This window comes from Barbus barbus, assembly GCF_936440315.1.
Source record: "Barbus barbus genome assembly, chromosome: 43".
NCBI classification, from domain to species: Eukaryota; Metazoa; Chordata; class Actinopteri; order Cypriniformes; family Cyprinidae; genus Barbus; species Barbus barbus.
The window spans coordinates 198,622-217,652 of NC_136721.1; the positions used below are offsets into that span (position 1 = coordinate 198,622).

At 45.4% G+C, this 19,031-nt stretch overlaps 1 protein-coding gene across 1 annotated transcript in view; it reads right to left on the reverse strand.

The window, feature by feature from the left end:
• LOC306862029 (protein transport protein Sec24A-like) overlaps positions 1–19,031 on the reverse strand; it is a 34,219-nt gene that overhangs the window by 14,588 nt on the left and 600 nt on the right. The window contains exons 2-14 of the mRNA XM_079404611.1: positions 16,211–16,411; positions 7,934–8,089; positions 5,704–6,239; positions 4,614–4,789; positions 4,440–4,542; positions 3,059–3,185; positions 2,829–2,938; positions 2,014–2,126; positions 1,819–1,937; positions 1,685–1,740; positions 1,401–1,607; positions 867–990; positions 258–416 (exon numbers count right to left, since the gene is read on the reverse strand). Coding sequence (XP_079260737.1) covers positions 258–416; positions 867–990; positions 1,401–1,607; positions 1,685–1,740; positions 1,819–1,937; positions 2,014–2,126; positions 2,829–2,938; positions 3,059–3,185; positions 4,440–4,542; positions 4,614–4,789; positions 5,704–6,239; positions 7,934–8,089; positions 16,211–16,411 — 2,187 coding nt within the window. The remainder of the gene's footprint in view (positions 1–257; positions 417–866; positions 991–1,400; positions 1,608–1,684; positions 1,741–1,818; positions 1,938–2,013; positions 2,127–2,828; positions 2,939–3,058; positions 3,186–4,439; positions 4,543–4,613; positions 4,790–5,703; positions 6,240–7,933; positions 8,090–16,210; positions 16,412–19,031) is intronic.

Sequence of the window (19,031 nt, forward strand, 5' to 3'; positions counted from 1 at the left end):
CTCTTTCGCTTTACCTGTGCGTAATCAAACGTATAGCAAAAGACTGGTGAGTTTTGTGTTCTGGAGCGGATGATCCCGCACTGCTGCCACCAGCTGGACAGGACTGGGAATTACAGTTAGAAATTACAATAGATCTCCTTCAGTGTAATCTGTCAAAGTGACGGACAGCCTTCAGATTTTTTTCATCACTGCTAAAAAAAAAAATACCGTAAATGACGGAAAATGTTGGGTTAACGCGACCTCTGCGTTCCACATACCTTTAGTGCAGCGGATCCTCATGACGGCCTCGAAGCCGATCTTGCGCGTCAGGTATCTCTTCAGGTCTTTCTGGAGACGCTCCGTCTGAGGCGGGTTGTGCTGCTTGTGGTATGAAGGGTAGAAATAGACGCTTCCGGCCGAGTATCTGGATATACAGCCTTCGGGAGGAGATGAAGGATTGTTTAATAGAGTTTCCACAGACACAAACCACAACGAGGCATTAGCGTTCATCTGTGCTGACCGGACCACACCAGTTCTGTCCAGTTTCACTATATTACACAAACATCTACAGGAGAAAGATGAAGCGCACTGCAGACGTTCCTCGTCTGTCACTCACTCAGACTGGGTTGTGAATTCACAGTCATTCTCAGTATATCAGACTATATGAGCAATAAACGCCTGTTGGAACAAATATGATACTCAAAAAACAATTAATGCAAACATTTTAAGGGTTCTGTAAACTTTCAATTAAAATTTTTTTAGGCTTTACATGGTTAATTTATTTGCCTAATATCAGTCAGGTCTCCTGCATCTATCCTCTGAAGAGATCCTGAAGCAGACTGCACTTCTTGAGCTGATTAGTAAAGGGTTAATAGCTAGTGACTGACCCAGAGAGGACAGGTCAGAGTACTGCGCGCTCAGCAGGAAAAGATCCACCGCCACATGATGACCGGAGCAGTCCAGAGCCAGCTTCTTATAGAAGTCCGTCGCAGGACTGAGATGCTGCACGTCCTAGAGAGCAAAAACACCACAAAATCCTATTAACATCTAGCATTTTAACCAACTAGCAGCTGCCTAACTTTCCCAATACAAATAAGACCAATCTACCTTTTCATAACAGATTTAAAAAAACGTTATGGCCAGTTTTGAAGAAAAAAATAGTCTAAACAGTTTATGCAACCAGCCCCAGTTCATTATTTACCCTTGTAAGACACCCCCCCCCCCCCCCCCCCCCCCTCATAAAAACACTTTCTCATTGGATCTAAGCAAATCTCATAGGTGACCTATTTTTGATCTGAAAAAGTGAGTTGTCACTGAAAGGTGAGGAGTTTGCATCTATGAATTATTGAACCCGAGGCTCAAAGCAGTCAGTTTACACCACTGATCAATCAATCCATCAACATAGTGATCAGGTGGCAAACCTTGGCGTTGGCTCTCTGGCTGGGCTCTTCTCTGGGTTTGAGCGAGCCGATGCCGATGGTTGGCAGCTGCGTCTGGAACACAGATATGCGTCCGCCGGTGGGAGACAGCAGCTTGAAGGCGGCCTGCAGCGCCGGACCCAGAGCAGACTGCGTCTCCATCGTCTTACTGAACATCTGCGGCAGACTCGCCAGCAGATCCTGCACCAGCTGCAACCACAACCAGACCAGAGCGTTTAGAGTCGCTTCCGACAGAGCCAGAGCGCTCATGCTGCTCGCTCACTCACCTCTTTGCATTCGCTCAGGTTGACCAGAAGGCTGTCCGGCGTCGGTAAGAACACATCTGAGGGAGGAACAGCCGACAGTCAGCTCACTTCAGAGACTTCACTGCACATCTGTACTGATGGGAGAATGCGCTTACCGTCGATGTCTGACACGACGAGCATCTGAGGCTGCGACAGGCCTTCCTGGAGGTTGTAGAAATGGATGGTGCTGTCAAACGTGATGAAGCCAATCTTCGTCCGAGTGTCTCCGGGAAGCCTTCATCATAAAGAAACACACTGATGAGTGAGCTCAAGCGCAGCGGACAGCAGCTTCATCAGTGATGCTCACTTACGAGTCGAGGTTGTCCAGGAGCGTCTGACAGACGACATCCAGATATCCGGTCTCCAGCGCGTTATGAGACACGTCCAGGACAAAGAGGTAAACGGCGGGCTGCGGCGGCCTCAGCTGCAGATAAACACTGCACTTTACACCAGCTTCAGACAAACACTTCAACATCTCACATCTCTCACACACTCTCAATCTGTGTGTTATTCATATACTTAACACCATGCCAGCATCAAGGCTATTTTCATGGCAATCTCTAAATAAATTATACAAGGTATACAATTAACAAAAAGTTATAAAAGATCTTAGTCTACATAGAATTTATAAATGCCTGCTGAATGGCTCATCACTTCGTATGTAGAAATCTTGATATTAGTATGTAATTTAACAGATCTGTACATTATACTATGATCTTACAGATAGAACTGTCTGTCAGTGCCTACATGAAACCAGGGTTATTATAGCGAACTAAAACCATTTAAAAAAAGTTACTTAAATGATAACTAAAATAATATATTTAAAAAACTTAACTTTTAATATTAGCTAGTTGCAATGGAAACATTGTTCATTTGATTTTGATTAACTAAAATAAACTAAAACTGAATTAAATTACTAAAAACCTCACAGACATAGAAAACTAGTAAAAATGACAAACACACACAACAAAATGACTAAAATGTTCATAAAAAAAAAAAACTAAAATTTCAAAATATTCAGAATAATTATTTAGACAAAAACATGCAACAAAATTACAATTTTTTTTAAATCACAACAAAAACAGAAAATACAAAATAATGTTAATAAAACTATAATAACTCGTACCATGTATTCTGACGGGGCGATGAACTCGATGGTGGCGTTCTGGACCTCTGGTCTTTTGTGAGGCGCTCCATACGATCTGCTGACCGGATTATACATGAACTCCTCTGGAACTGAGATCACATGATTCAAAAACATTCATTTACATGATTCAGATATCACACCGCATATACAACACCGTGCATACCACTTTAATTATGCATAATCTCTCTCATCATCACACTAGTGCTCACCATCATTGACTCGGTGACACAGGTTGCACTTCCATCTTCTAGCGTCCATGAAGGTCACAAACGGGTTGATGTACGTCCGACAGGAGCGGCAGCGGACGATATTACTGGACGTCACCACAGGCAGTTGCTGAAGAGGAAGAACATTAGCTCATTAATAACTCATGAGATCATTTCCGTCAGCGCTTGAGAGGATGTTCGTGATGAGAAGAGCACTGGTGCTCTGATTGTGATAGGATTGATAAAGCTCACCCAAAAATCAAAGCTCTATCGTTACTAACCAAAAATCAACAAAATCCATCGTTGCACTGCGTAAGTGAAGCACAGAAGAACTGACATTAAATGCGTTTACACAACTGTTTAATGCAGCCCTGAGGTGGGATGAATGCATTTACACACTACAAATAATGCTGAAGATTAATCTTTTAAATACATAAACGTAAAATGACTGAAAAAAAAAGCAGCACTTCTGAACAATGCAATTCTGCAATTTGGTGACTAAATAAAAATATTTTTTCTTATTATTTTTACTGTCTGACTATGTGACATTTAGGATATTTTTACAATGCTTCTGTGTGCTTTTTGAAGCCGGAAAGCTTCGATTTCTGTTCATTATTACCGAAAGTAAATTCAACACACTGAATTTCTCCTTCCACAGAAGACAGTCAGTCAGTAAGGTTTAGAAGGAGACGAGGGAGCAAACGATGACGGTTTTCATTTCTGGTGCTCGACTGCTCTCAGTGTTCAGTAGGGCTGTGGAAATAATCGAATGCAATTCATCTGCGATTATGAACACGATATTGCGTAGTTTGTCTGTGAACTATGGCTCTGTGTAGTAAATGCTGCTCTGAAAGCGCGTGAAAGAGATTTACTACTAATCACAGAAGCGGTTTTACTGATTAGATGCGCATGATCATCACATTCGATTATTTGCACAGCACTAGTGTTCAGCAGTACGCACTCAGATCTAATAATACTGTACATGAGTGTTTTCTTTCTCATGTTTACATTCACTTAAGACAGAAACCGCTGTGTTTATGATGATATTCTGATGTAGTTTTCTGGTCTATAAATATGAAAGAAGTCAGTTCCGGCCTGGAATGATCTTTTCTGTGCTCGTGCTTCAGACGTCTGCGCTGCACACAAACAGGGCGCAAGTTCTTTCCCTTCCTGCACTTAAATCGTGTTAAAGCACATTAAAATGCGAACGCAGGAATCGGTAAGCAGAATGCAAATGCACGTGTCTCATCGAACACTCGCTTTTTGGGAATTTGAAACCGGTTCTAAAACAGAAGGTGTTTTGGATGCCCAGGTGAGAGGTGGTGTACAGAAGGTGTTTTGGATGCCCAGGTGAGATGTGGTGTCTGAGGATCAGGGGACTCACAGAGAGGTCTTTAAAGGGGTGCAGCAGCAGGCCGAGGGGAAGCTTGGCCTTGTTCAGCAGAGACTGCGTCTGTGGGATGCTGGTCAGAGTACAGCGAAACACCCTGCGGAAGAGAACACGGTCAGCGAGAGCACAAACCCCAGCAAGAGAGCGCGTAGAGAGAGGAGCACTGACTCTGGGCTGCAGTTGAGCTTCTGCAGGTCGTGGGGCAGACAGGGCACCGGTGGCGGCACGCATTCTGGAGGAAGGAGGCTGCGCTCCTGCAGCAGGTTCACGACCCTCAGCGCCTCCGGAGGCTGGGACTGCAGGCTTAACGACGCTAACGAGGGGCTCAGCTGAGCTGCAGACGGCTGCAAGAGAACAGCACAAACACTAGCTTAGCTCTGCTCTCAGACAATAAACCACAAACAGACTCACAAAAAAACACTCAGTTTTCAGCAAATGGTCAGTAAGAGGACTTGCTTAACTTTATCAGCCTCGAAGTCAACCCAAATCTAATTAGCCGTTATTCTTTGTTAATTTTATTTCCTGAGTTTAAGCATATGCATATTTGTATTCCTTTCATAACATTACAGTTCGATCATAACATTGCTATATGATTTTAAACGCTGCATACTGTAGCGCTGATTTTGGGAAAACCTGACAATGCAATATTTTTTTCTGTATATACGTTTCATACTGTGATATGAAAAAAATAATGGACTTTTCACCAAATGACTTAGTTCTATTTGGAAAGAAATAATTCTAGAATAATTGGGGTGATTGTGTTGGGGGGAGCTTTAGCACAGAAAATAAGAAATAAAAAAAACAATAATAATGACTTATCGTAATTATTATAAAATATTATACAAAACAGGAAATCTATTGTAATAATTACATTACACTGTGAAAAATGTAATTTCATTAAAAAAAAAATTGTTTTATATATAGATTTGTAATTTTTTTTTAAATATAGTATGTAAAATTGAGCTTTAATTTTGATTCAATCGTAGGCTTTGCGATATTGGTGCTACGTAAATTAATCAATCAGCTACAACCTATTAGAGGGGGTCAAGATCTCTGAACTGGGACAGAAAAACCCCCCCCACCAATTTTGTATTACATAACAGTCTAACATCCATCTAATAGCTATACCTACCCAAACTATAACTACTACAAGAAAAACACCTTTAAAAGTAGAGTTCATAGAGCGAGTGCAGAGTAGCTGAAAACTACTCCGTGCTGAGAGAATCCTGAGCATGAGTCTGATCTGAGACAGACGTACCTGCGGGTAGAGCTGCGGCTGCGCAGGAGACGGCTGCGTGTAGAGCTGCGTCTGTGCAGGAGGAGGTGTCTGCGTCTGTGTGTAGAGCTGCGGCTGCGCAGGAGACGGCTGCATCTGCGTGTAGAGCTGCGTCTGCGCAGGAGGAGGTGTCTGCGTCTGTGTGTAGAGCTGCGGCTGCGCAGGAGACGGCTGCATCTGCGTGTAGAGCTGCGGCTGCGCAGGAGGAGGTGTCTGCGTCTGTGTGTAGAGCTGCGGCTGCGCAGGAGACGGCTGCATCTGCGTGTAGAGCTGCGTCTGCGCAGGAGGAGGTGTCTGCGTCTGTGTGTAGAGCTGCGGCTGCGCAGGAGACGGCTGCATCTGCGTGTAGTGCTGCGTCTGCGCAGGAGGAGGTGTCTGCGTCTGTGTGTAGAGCTGCGGCTGCGCAGGAGGCGGCGTCTGCATCTGCGAGCCGGACACGCTCTGATAGGCCAGCTGTAGCGAGGGGTAAGAGCTGCCCAGCGGCCGGTGCATGTGTCCGGGGTGAGCGGGGTACACTCCTGCAGACACAACAACATCACACTGCAGTGCACGGAGAACCGTTTCTTCTAATCCAAGAAAAAAAAAGATAAATTGTGGAAATGTCTGATAGAGCCTCAAATGAAACGCTTCAAAAGCATTCGGTTGAGACGGCCACATTGACGGGTCAGGCACTGTTTACATCGACTGCTTCTGATGTTCTTCTCAAGGACATAAACACATCTCACTGCTATATGATGTGACCCTGGACCACAAAACCAGTCATAATGGTCAATTGAAATTTAGATTTATACATCATCTGAAAGCTGAATATATAATCTTTCCATTGATGTATGGTTTGTTATGATAGGACAATATTTGTCTGAGATACAACTATTAGAAAATCTGGAATCTGAGGGAGCAAAAAAATCTAAATATTGAGAAAATCTCCTTTAAAGTTGTTCAAATGAAGTTCTTAGCAATGCATATTACTAATCAAAAATTAAGTTTTGATATATTTATGGTAGGAAATTTACTAAATATCTTCATGGAACATGATCTTAATATCCTAATGATTTTTGTCATAAAAGAAAAATGTATGATTTTGATCCATACAATGTATTGTTGTCTATTGATATAAATATACCTGTGCTACTCATTGAATTGAATTGAATTTATTTGATCAGGGACAATGCACAAAAAACATTAGAAAAGAAGAGATGTCATGTGCCAGGTTATAGCAAAAAATGCTAATTTCCACCCGCAGTCCCTGGACAGGTTGATATTATAACCTGCATGACTGCTTTTGTGCTGCAGGGTCACATATTATCATGCAAGCATTTCCATTTTGACAAACAGCTCATCCAAACACAGACGACCGTCATTTAAACAGAGAGCAACAGACAAATCAAGCAATCATTTTGATCAAAAGCGAGATTAGTAATTAATGTCAGATTGAGGTTTTGAATTAATATTAATTATGCGGGATTAAAGACAACACAGTTACAGTCACATACAGAGGATGAAGAAGAGCGCCTTCATCACTGTAACTCACGTCAGACCTGATCTACAGCAGGCAATTTATCTCGGCCGATAATTATATGTATTAAACTGAACAGCCCCAGTTCAGATTAGCAACGGAAGCACAGCATTACAGAAATAGTTCACCCACAAATCATCATTTACTCGCCCTCATGTCTTTCCAAACACCTGAGGCTTTACTTCCTCCATCAAAGACAAATTAAGGTGTTTTTAATGAAACCTAAAACACTGAAAGTCCAAAACTTAAAAGATTTATTAAGGCATCGTAAAATGAATCCATATTATTTAGTCCTGTCTAACGATTAATTGCATCCAAAATAAGTTTTTTTTACACATATACATATATATATATATATACACGCATATAATGTGTACTGTGTGTATTTATTTTGTATATATAGACAAACACACAGTATATATTTTGAAAATATTTACGTTTATATTTGTATTCATATAATTTATATTATATTTAAATGTATTTAATATATAAATATAAAAATTTTCTAAAATATATAAATGCATGCATGTCTTCACAGTACACACATATATATTTTGTTTTGCAACAGGATAATTTTTGACATTTGGTTCCCTCTCTGGAGCTCAGTATTACCTGCGAGAGCCTGACGCGCCGCTGGTCAAGATTTTAATATTTGGGTGAGCTGTCTCTCTGAGAGCGCTCATGCGGCTCTCTTACCGTCACTGTGTGCAGGAGGAGGTGTTCCTCTCACAGCCGCTGCAGGAGGAAGAGGAGGACCGACTGCAGGAGGAGGAAGAGGAGGTGTTCCTCTCACGTCCACAGGAGGAGGACCAAACGTCTGAGGGGGAGCCATCACATTCAGCGCAGGAGGAGCTGCCACACATCAGAAGAACATCAGTGAGCATTACACAACACTATCAAGGAATAAAGCCATCCACTCTGCATCGTCTGAACCAGCTTTGGCTTCACCATCTCAATGAAACGGTCCTGCGGTGAATGAAAATTAACTTCTAAAAGCAGAATTACTCCATGATGACAGCACAATCAGAGTGACCGAGCTGTGCCAAACATTCAATGTTTCATTTGTCATGAATAACAGGTTCAGTTGAGGTCAAAAGTTTACATCCCCATTTCAGAATTTGCAAAACGTTATTTATTTCACCAAAATAAGACGGCTCATACAAAATGCATTTTATTGTTTATTTAGTACTGACCTGAATAAGATATTTCACATAAAAGATGTTTACATATAGTCCACAAGAGAAAATAGTTGAATTTATAAAAATGACCCTGTTCAAAAGTTTACATACACTTCCCTAACCCTAACGATCCAAAGCTGTTTTTTTGTTTAGTGATAGTTGTTCATGGGTCCCTTGTTTGTCCGGAACAGTTAAAACTGCCTGCTGTTCTTCAGAAAAATCCTTCAGCTCCCACAAATTGTTTGGTTTTTCAGCATTTTTGTGTATTTGAACCCTTTCCAACAATGACTATGATTTTGAGATTCATCTTTCCTCACTGAGGATAACTGAGGGACTCATATGCAGCTATTACAGAAGGTTCAAACGCTCACTGATGCTCCAGAAGAAAAAACATGCATTAAGAGCTGGGGCATGAAGACTTTTGAACAGAATGGAGGTGTGTACATTTATCTTATTTTGCCTAAATATAATATTTTTTAATTTAGTACTGCCCTTCAGAAGCTATGGAAGATATTTGCATGTTTTCCAGAAGACAAAATAAGTTAAATTTACCTTGATCTTCAAAATTCAAAAAGCTTTCACGCCCCGGCTCTTAATGCATGGTTTTTCACCCTCTCACACACACACACACACTCACCCCCTCTCTCTCACACACTCACTCACGCAGACACTCACGCACCCACTCACACACTCACCCCCTCTCTCTCACACTAACCCTCTCTCTCTCACACTCTCACACACACACGCACGCAGACACTCACTCACTCACGCACGCACGCAGACACTCACCCACCCACCCACTCACTCACTCACGCACGCACGCAGACACTCACTCACGCACTCACCCACCCACGCACGCACGCAGACACTCACTCACGCAGACACTCACTCACGCACTCACCCACCCACGCACTCACGCAGACACTCACTCACCCACCCACCCACGCACTCACTCACCCACGCACGCAGACACTCACTCACACAGACACTCACTCACCCACCCACTCACGCACTCACCCACGCACTCACGCACGCAGACACTCACTCACGCAGACACTCACTCACCCACCCACGCACTCACTCACGCACCCGCCCACGCACGCAGACGCTCACTCACGCAGACGCTCACTCACGCAGACGCTCACTCACGCAGACGCTCACTCACGCAGACGCTCACTCACGCAGACGCTCACCCACCCACTCACCCACGCACGCACGCACGCAGACACTCACTCACGCACTCACCCACCCACGCAGACACTCACCCACGCAGACACTCACTCACCCACTCACGCACTCACGCACGCAGACACTCACTCACGCATGCACGCACTCACGCAGACACTCACTCACACAGACACTCACGCACTCACCTACTCACGCACTCACTCACGCAGACACTCACTCACGCACGCAGACACTCACTCACGCACTCACCCATTCACGCACTCACTCACTCACGCACCCACCCACGCACACACTAACGCACGCAGACACTCACTCACGCACCCACCCACGCACTCACGCACGCAGACACTCACTCACGCAGACACGCACCCACTCATTTACGTACTCACTCACGCACCCACCCACGCAGACACTCACTCACGCACGCACTCATTCACGCACGCAGACACTCACTCACCCACGCACTCACTCATTCACGCACGCAGACACTCACTCACCCACTCACGCACTCACTCACGCAGACACTCACTCACGCACGCACTCATTCACGCACGCAGACACTCACTCACCCACCCACGCACTCACTCATTCACGCACGCAGACACTCACTCACCCACCCACGCACTCACTCACTCACGCAGACACTCACTCACGCACGCACTCATTCACGCACGCAGACACTCACTCACCCACCCACGCACTCACTCATTCACGCACGCAGACACTCACTCACCCACCCACGCACTCACTCACCCACGCAGACACTCACTCACACTCACGCACTCACTCACTCACACTCAATCACTCACTCACGCAGACACTCACTCACGCAGACACTCACTCACGCAGACACTCACACTCAATCACTCACGCAGACACTCACTCACACTCACGCACTCACTCACTCACACTCAATCACTCACTCACGCAGACACTCACTCACGCAGACACTCACTCACGCAGACACTCACACTCAATCACTCACGCAGACACTCACTCACGCAGACACTCACTCACGCATACACTCACTCACGCATACACTCACTCACCCACGCACTCACTCACGCAGACACTCACTCACGCAGACACTCACTCACGCAGACACTCACTCACCCACCCACTCACGCACTCACCCACGCACGCAGACACTCACTCACGCAGACACTCACTCACCCACCCACCCACGCACTCACTCACGCACCCACCCACGCACTCACTCACTCACGCACCCACCCACCCACGCACTCACTCACGCACCCACCCACGCACGCAGACGCTCACTCACGCAGACGCTCACTCACGCAGACGCTCACTCACGCACTCACCCACCCACTCATTCACGCACTCACTCACGCACCCACCCACGCACGCACGCAGACACTCACTCACGCACTCACCCACCCACGCAGACACTCACCCACGCAGACACTCACTCACGCACCCACTCACGCACCCACTCACGCACGCAGACACTCACTCACGCAGACACTCACTCACGCATGCACGCACTCACGCAGACACTCACGCACTCACCTACTCACGCACTCACTCACGCAGACACTCAATCACGCACGCAGACACTCACTCACGCACTCACCCATTCACGCACTCACTCACGCACGCACTAACGCACGCAGACACTCACTCACGCACCCACCCACGCACTCACGCACGCAGACACTCACTCACGCAGACACTCACTCACGCAGACACGCACCCACTCATTTACGCACTCACTCACGCACTCACGCAGACACTCACTCACGCGCTCACTCACTCACTCACGCAGACACTCACTCACGCACGCACTCATTCACGCACGCAGACACTCACTCACCCACCCACGCACTCACTCATTCACGCACGCAGACACTCACTCACCCACCCACGCACTCACTCACCCACGCAGACACTCACTCACGCACGCACCCACCCACTCACTCACTCACACTCAATCACTCACTCACGCAGACACTCACTCACGCAGACACTCACTCACGCAGACACTCACTCACGCAGACACTCACTCACGCAGACACTCACTCACACTCAATCACTCACTCACGCAGACACTCACTCACGCAGACACTCACTCACGCAGACACTCACTCACGCAGACACTCACTCACACTCAATCACTCACTCACGCAGACACTCACTCACGCAGACACTCACTCACGCAGACACTCACTCACGCAGACACTCACTCACGCAGACACTCACTCACGCAGACACTCACTCACGCACCCACGCACGCACTCACACGCACTCACTCACTCACTCACGCAGACACTCACTCACCCACCCACGCACCCCCTCATTCACGCACTCACTCACGCACCCACGCACGCACTCACGCACGCAGACACTCACTCACGCAGACACTCACTCACGCAGACACTCACTCACGCACTCACCCACCCACTCATTCACGCACCCACGCACGCACTCTCACGCACTCACTCACACTCACGCACTCACTCACGCAGACACTCACTCACGCAGACACTCACTCATTCACGCACTCTCACGCACGCACCCACCCACGCACTCACTCACGCACCCACCCACGCAGACACTCACTCACACTCACTCACGCAGACACTCACTCACGCACCCACTCACGCACGCACTCACTCACGCAGACACTCACTCACGCACTCACCCACCCACGCACCCACTCACGCAGACACTCACTCACGCAGACACTCACTCACGCACTCACCCACCCACGCACGCACTCACGCACGCAGACACTCACTCACACTCACTCACGCAGACACTCACTCACGCACCCACTCACGCACGCACTCACTCACGCAGACACTCACTCACGCACTCACCCACCCACGCACCCACTCACGCAGACACTCACTCACGCACTCACCCACCCACGCACCCACTCACTCACGCACCCACCCACGCAGACACTCACTCACGCACTCACCCACCCACGCACTCACTCACACTCACTCACGCACCCACTCATTCACGCACTCACTCACGCACCCACCCACGCACGCACTCACTCACGCAGACACCCACCCACGCACCCACTCACTCACGCACCCACCCACGCACTCACTCACGCACCCACTCACTCACGCACCCACCCACGCACTCACTCACGCACCCACCCACCCACGCACCCACCCACGCACTCACTCACTCACGCACCCACCCACGCACGCACTCACTCACGCAGACACTCACTCACGCACTCACCCACGCACCCACTCACGCACGCACTCACGCAGACACTCACTCACGCACTCACCCACTCACGCAGACACTCACTCACGCAGACACTCACTCACGCACTCACCCACGCACGCACTCACGCACGCAGACACTCACTCACACTCACTCACGCAGACACTCACTCACGCACTCACCCACTCACGCACCCACCCACGCACACTCACTCAGGCACCCACTCACTCACGCACCCACCCACGCACTCACTCACGCACTCACTCACTCACGCACCCACGCACGCACTCACTCACGCAGACACTCACTCACACTCACCCACCCACGCACGCACTCACTCACGCAGACACTCACTCACACTCACTCACGCACCCACTCATTCACGCACTCACTCACGCAGACACTCACGCACTCACCCACCCACGCACTCACTCACGCACCCACCCACGCACGCACTCACTCACGCAGACACTCACTCACACACTCACCCACCCACGCACGCACTCACTCACGCAGACACTCACTCACGCAGACACTCACTCACGCAGACACTCACTCACGCAGACACCCACCCACCCACGCACTCACTCACGCACTCACACACTCACCCACCCACGCACTCACTCACGCACCCACCCACGCACGCACTCACTCACGCAGACACTCACTCACACACTCACCCACCCACGCACGCACTCACTCACGCAGACACTCACTCACACTCACTCACGCAGACACTCACTCACGCAGACACTCACTCACGCACTCACCCACCCACGCACGCACTCACGCACGCAGACACTCACTCACGCAGACACTCACTCACGCAGACACTCACTCACGCAGACACTCACTCACGCAGACGCACTCACTCACTCACGCACCCACTCACACAGACACCCACTCACACAGACACGCACTCACACAGACACGCACTCACACAGACACGCACGCACTCACTCACTCACATTTCTCTTCCTTTATTTGGATCCACAAGACAAGCAACAAAAACGGAATCCAAACACCTTGGGAAGTCAGTTTGCAAGATGACAGGTTCACACGGCTAACATACATTCACAAGTCCTTATATTTATAACAATCAACACTCAAGGATAGACAAACATCTTTGTTTCCATATTTGCATACTCCCTATAATAGCTGAAACTGAACAAAATTTAGCAAGTTTTTTTGCTTTCTTTTTTTGCAATCCACCCAGCTGCAGTCCTTTAATCACATTCTTGTGCACATGACCTAAACTTCCAAATACTAGAGTAATTAACTTACACTGGTAGTCAAGTTGATGGATGGCTTCAACCAATGGCTGATATTTGAGCAATTTGGATAGATAGGAAGTATCCAAATACAAGTCAAAACAACATCCAACTTCAATAACAAATACAGAGTTCAGGCCTCGTTTACAATCACAATGTCAGGAGTATTTGGAATGTTTTTAATATAGTCTCTGTCAGATGTGTTCTGATAGAACCAGTTCAATTCAACAGTAGTATGCTGGGAAATCTTACTGTCTTTATGTATTATTTTCAAGTCCTTTACAATCAAATCAACCAGGCGATCGTGTCTGGACACATACAGTCCTTTATAGCAACAACATCCCTTTAAGATGTGAGCGACGGTTTCATTTTCCTGCTGATTTTGATGTAACAGGCAATAGGAGTTGTATTTTGACGGATACCATATTGACATTGTACATTGTTGGAAGACATTGTAGTCGTGCTTTAATCATAAACATTTGAATATCCTCTGAGATTGAAAAGTTAGTCAAAACAGAGTGGGATACTGAATGGTCAGCTGATTGGAGAAGTGCTCATTTTCCCTGTAGTTTCAAGCCCATCCAATGCTGAGCACTTTCAGTTTTTCTAAGATGAAGTGAGACTCATACATTATTGGACGATAATTGACGAGATGTTCCTTCTGTGTTGAGTACCGCTAGAGTAGAGATATGCAGATCTGTTATTATATTCTCATTAAGCACCACCACCGCTTCGTCTGGTCCTTGCCAAGAGAGCTGCTGTCCTGTACGCTGGCAAAGATCATTAAGTCCAGCCAATCAGACGGTACTCCAAATCCAGCTGTTTTGATGTCCAATTTTCCATTCTGTTTTAATTTAAATCCAAGAAACTGTGGCTCGTTGCACGAAGCAGCCGGTATTTTGCGCCGCTGTAGATGAAGAAAGAGTGACTCACGTGCCAACTCTCTGACAGATGTATCGTCGTTATTCAGCATGTTAAGAAGACGACCTATTCTGGAAGCAGTATAAATCCATTCAATGTTTGGAACACCGAGACCTCCGTCTTGACGTGACTGGAAAATAATATCTCTGGGTGTATGGCTATTGAGACAGAACCATTTTCTCACTAGCTTTACCATTTCTAAGATACTAGAAGTCAGGAACAGTTAGGGTTGAGTGAGTGAGTGTGTGTGTGATCCCCTGAGGAGCCGCCCGCTGCATGGACTTCAGTCGGAGCAGATGGGATTCATTTGGCATCAATATACATGAGCAACAGTGTCCGTATGTCTTCACACATCATTACAGCAGACGTTCTCAGTGTCTGATCAGCTGAATGATAGTGATATGGATAAACATTTAACATCTCAAACAGCTGAAGAGGTCAAGAGTGTGTTCTTTCTGCGTTACACTGCAACTTCAACTCATTTCATTTCTTTTTGGTCATTTTTGGGTATGAAAGCATCTCACAACTTTTCAGTTATGATTTTAGAACCCAGTTAATTAGAAAATTATAGTTGTAATGTATTTATGTAGTATTATTATCATTACTGCACGTCTTCATTGTGGCAGAAAGATGAAGAGCTTAGACCTGCTGTTCAAATCTGGTGAAAAACTGTGCATTTGTATTTAGTTTTTGACAAACCAAAGCACATAAATCAGCAAATCAAACCAGAGCACAAAACTAAACACACAACTGCCAGACAAAAGTTATTTGAATGTTTCTGAAAGAGTCTCTTCTGCTCAGCAAGGCTGCATTTATTTGATCACAAATACTGTAAAAACAGTGAAATATTATTAGAATGTAAAACAGAAATGTGTTAATATGTGTTAAGCTGTAATTTATTTCTGTGATGCGCAAAGAAATACTTTCCGCATCATTACTCCAGTTTTCAGTGTCACATGATCAATTATTATTGATAATAAAAATGTTTGTTGATCAGTAAATTATAATGATTTCTGAAGATCATGTGACACTGAAGACTGGAGTAATGATGCTGAAAATACAGCTGCAGATCACAGAAATACATTTATTCACAGAGCTATTTTAAACACTAATGATATTTGCGAGTATTATTGTTGAACTGTGTTTAGTATCAGATGAATGCAGCGTGGTGAGCAGACTGATCAGGCTGGAGTGTGATGTACCGTGGTTCACAGAGTTAGCGTGCGGCGGTGTGCTGCGGTGCATGCTGGGATGGTTCCCGCCGGGCGGAGGCCGCTGAGGCTGCTGGGAGTAGATGGCTGGCGGCAGGCCTTTGCTCGGCACAGTGTTCATGTAGCCCGGCTGCGGCGGAGCCATGAAGCCCTGATTAGACGGGAAAACACCAACGGGGTTCTGCGATGGACCTGCAGCACACGACAACACAAGAGTCCGTTACAAACACTGGGTTAGCTGGCCATCACAGACTAGTCCCCTAACCTGATGAACGCAGGAGAACGTCATCTTCACCCGGAGGAAGATCTCCACACACACACTGAATCCAAGCCAGGATAAATGAGCAATCAAAACTCAAAGATCTCAAGCGCCTGTGATGCTAACGTTCAAAACAGTGTCACACAGCGTCTCTTCTAACGAGCGGAACAGCCTTCAGCGAATGAAGAGCCTCAGAATAACCCGCTATCTGACAGCAATCACACGGCTGCACAGTACAGTTCTAAAATATTAATATTAATATAGTGAATGAAACACCGTGGTGTGAATCTAGAAGTATTTAAAAGCCAAAACGCTGGGTTCCTGAACAGAGAGACTTCTGTTTGATGTGCAAAACACAAGCTTATATTTGATAGCATTTACATTTTTCAGATTTATTTACCTTTTTTTTGTTCAAATAAATGTAATTTCATAAATATAATGAATTAATTATAAATGATATAACATATACATAAAATGAATAATGAAAGTTTGAAATCAAATGTTTTTGTACCATTGTGTTGAAGATATTGTACAAACTTCCCCAGATTGTGTCAGATTTGGGCGCGGTGTCACCGACAGGACTAAATCAGGAACAGGCCATAGCTCAAATAGGACATTTCAGCCATTTTTATAAACGTGCCTTAGAAAAAACATCACTAGTGTGCATCTTGAGACAAAACACAGGCACTGATCAGTCAGGGCCAGTTTCTCTCAGCTGAAACAGCTCAGACTTGCACTGATCAGGGTTAAGCCGTGTCTGGGGTCGCAGCTTAGATCCTCGTATAATCACCATTCAGCATAACACATAGGGACATTTGTAAGGCACTTTTCTTTGTAAAACTGCTTAAATAATATCTATTGTTAAAATACAAATACATCGAATTGAAATGTGCAAACATTCAGGTCAGATAACCTTAATTTTAAACGAGCCTAGAATAAGACGCCTCAGTATTCCGCTGAGAAGCATCTTCCAGGCTCTGAAGCATTATCTGCTGTTTTACAGTAAACACGTATCATATCATATTCAGAAATTAAACACAATGTGAGAGTAGTGTACGGAGTTACAGTCATGCTATCAGATGATAATACCAGAAATGACTATATTAGTGCACCATTGTATTTGGTTAGCTGGATTTATTACTTTAATTAAATTAATTTGGGAAGTCCAAAATAAAAGTTTGTTTACATAATATATATCTGTCCCTGCAGCACAAAAGCAGTCATGAGTAACACAGGTATATCTGTAGCAATAGCCAACAATACATTGTATGGATCAAAATTATACATTTCTCTTTTATGACAAAAATCATTTGGATATTAAGATCATGTTCCATCAAGATATTTAGTACATTTCCTACCATAAATATATCAAAACTTCATTTTTGATTAGTAATATGCATTGCTAAGAACTTCATTTGAACAACTTTAAAGGAGATTTTCTCAATATTTAGATTTTTTTGCTCCCTCAGATTCCAGATTTTCTAATAGTTGTATCTCAGACAAATATTGTCCTATCATAACAAACCATACACCAATGGAAAGATTATTTATTCAGATGATGTAGAAATCTCAAAATTGGCATTTATGACTGGTTTTGTGGTCCAGGGTCACATATATATATATATATATATATATATATATATATATATATATATATATATATATATATATATAAACACACACAAACAGCATATATATTTAAAATATTAACATGTACTTGCATGTATATATTTATATTCATATCACACATTTACATTTAATATATAAACAACATTTTTCTTAAACATATACATGCATGTATATATGTACATAAAAATATACATAGTACACACACATATATATTAAACAAACAACAACAACTTTTATTCTGGATGTGATTAATAGTTGACAGCTCTATCAGAGCGTGGCGTGTGGAAGGTCATCATTTCTGTGAAGCTTCTAGTTTTTCATATTTAACCATTTTTACTTTCACTTGTTCGTTTCTAAATACTCCTGCAGCGATTAATTAATTCTATAAGACCATGTTTCATGACATTAACAAACAAACCCCGCGGGTCTGGACCAATCAGCGCTGAGCTGCGCCACTAGTCGCCAGGCCGCTAACTAACTAGGGTTAACCCGCTTGACTAGTCGCTCTGACGCCAGTCTGCTAACCAACTAGGGTTAACCCGCTTGACTAGTCGCTCTGACGCCAGTCCGTTAACCAACTAGGGTTAACCCGCTTGACTAGTCGCTCTGACGACAGTCCGCTAACTAACTAGGGTTAACCCGCTTGACTAGTCGCTCTGTCGCCAGTCCGTTAACCAACTAGGGTTAACCCGCTTGACTAGTCGCTCTGACGCCAGTCCGCTAACTAGGGTTAACCCGCTTGACTAGTCGCTCTGACGTCAGTCCGCTAACTAGGGTTAACCCGCTTGACTAGTCGCTCTGACGCCAGTCCGCTAACTAGGGTTAACCCGCTTGACTAGTCGCTCTGTCGCCAGTCCGCTAACTAACTAGGGTTAACCCGCTTGACTAGTCGCTCTGACGCCAGTCCGCTAACTAGGGTTAACC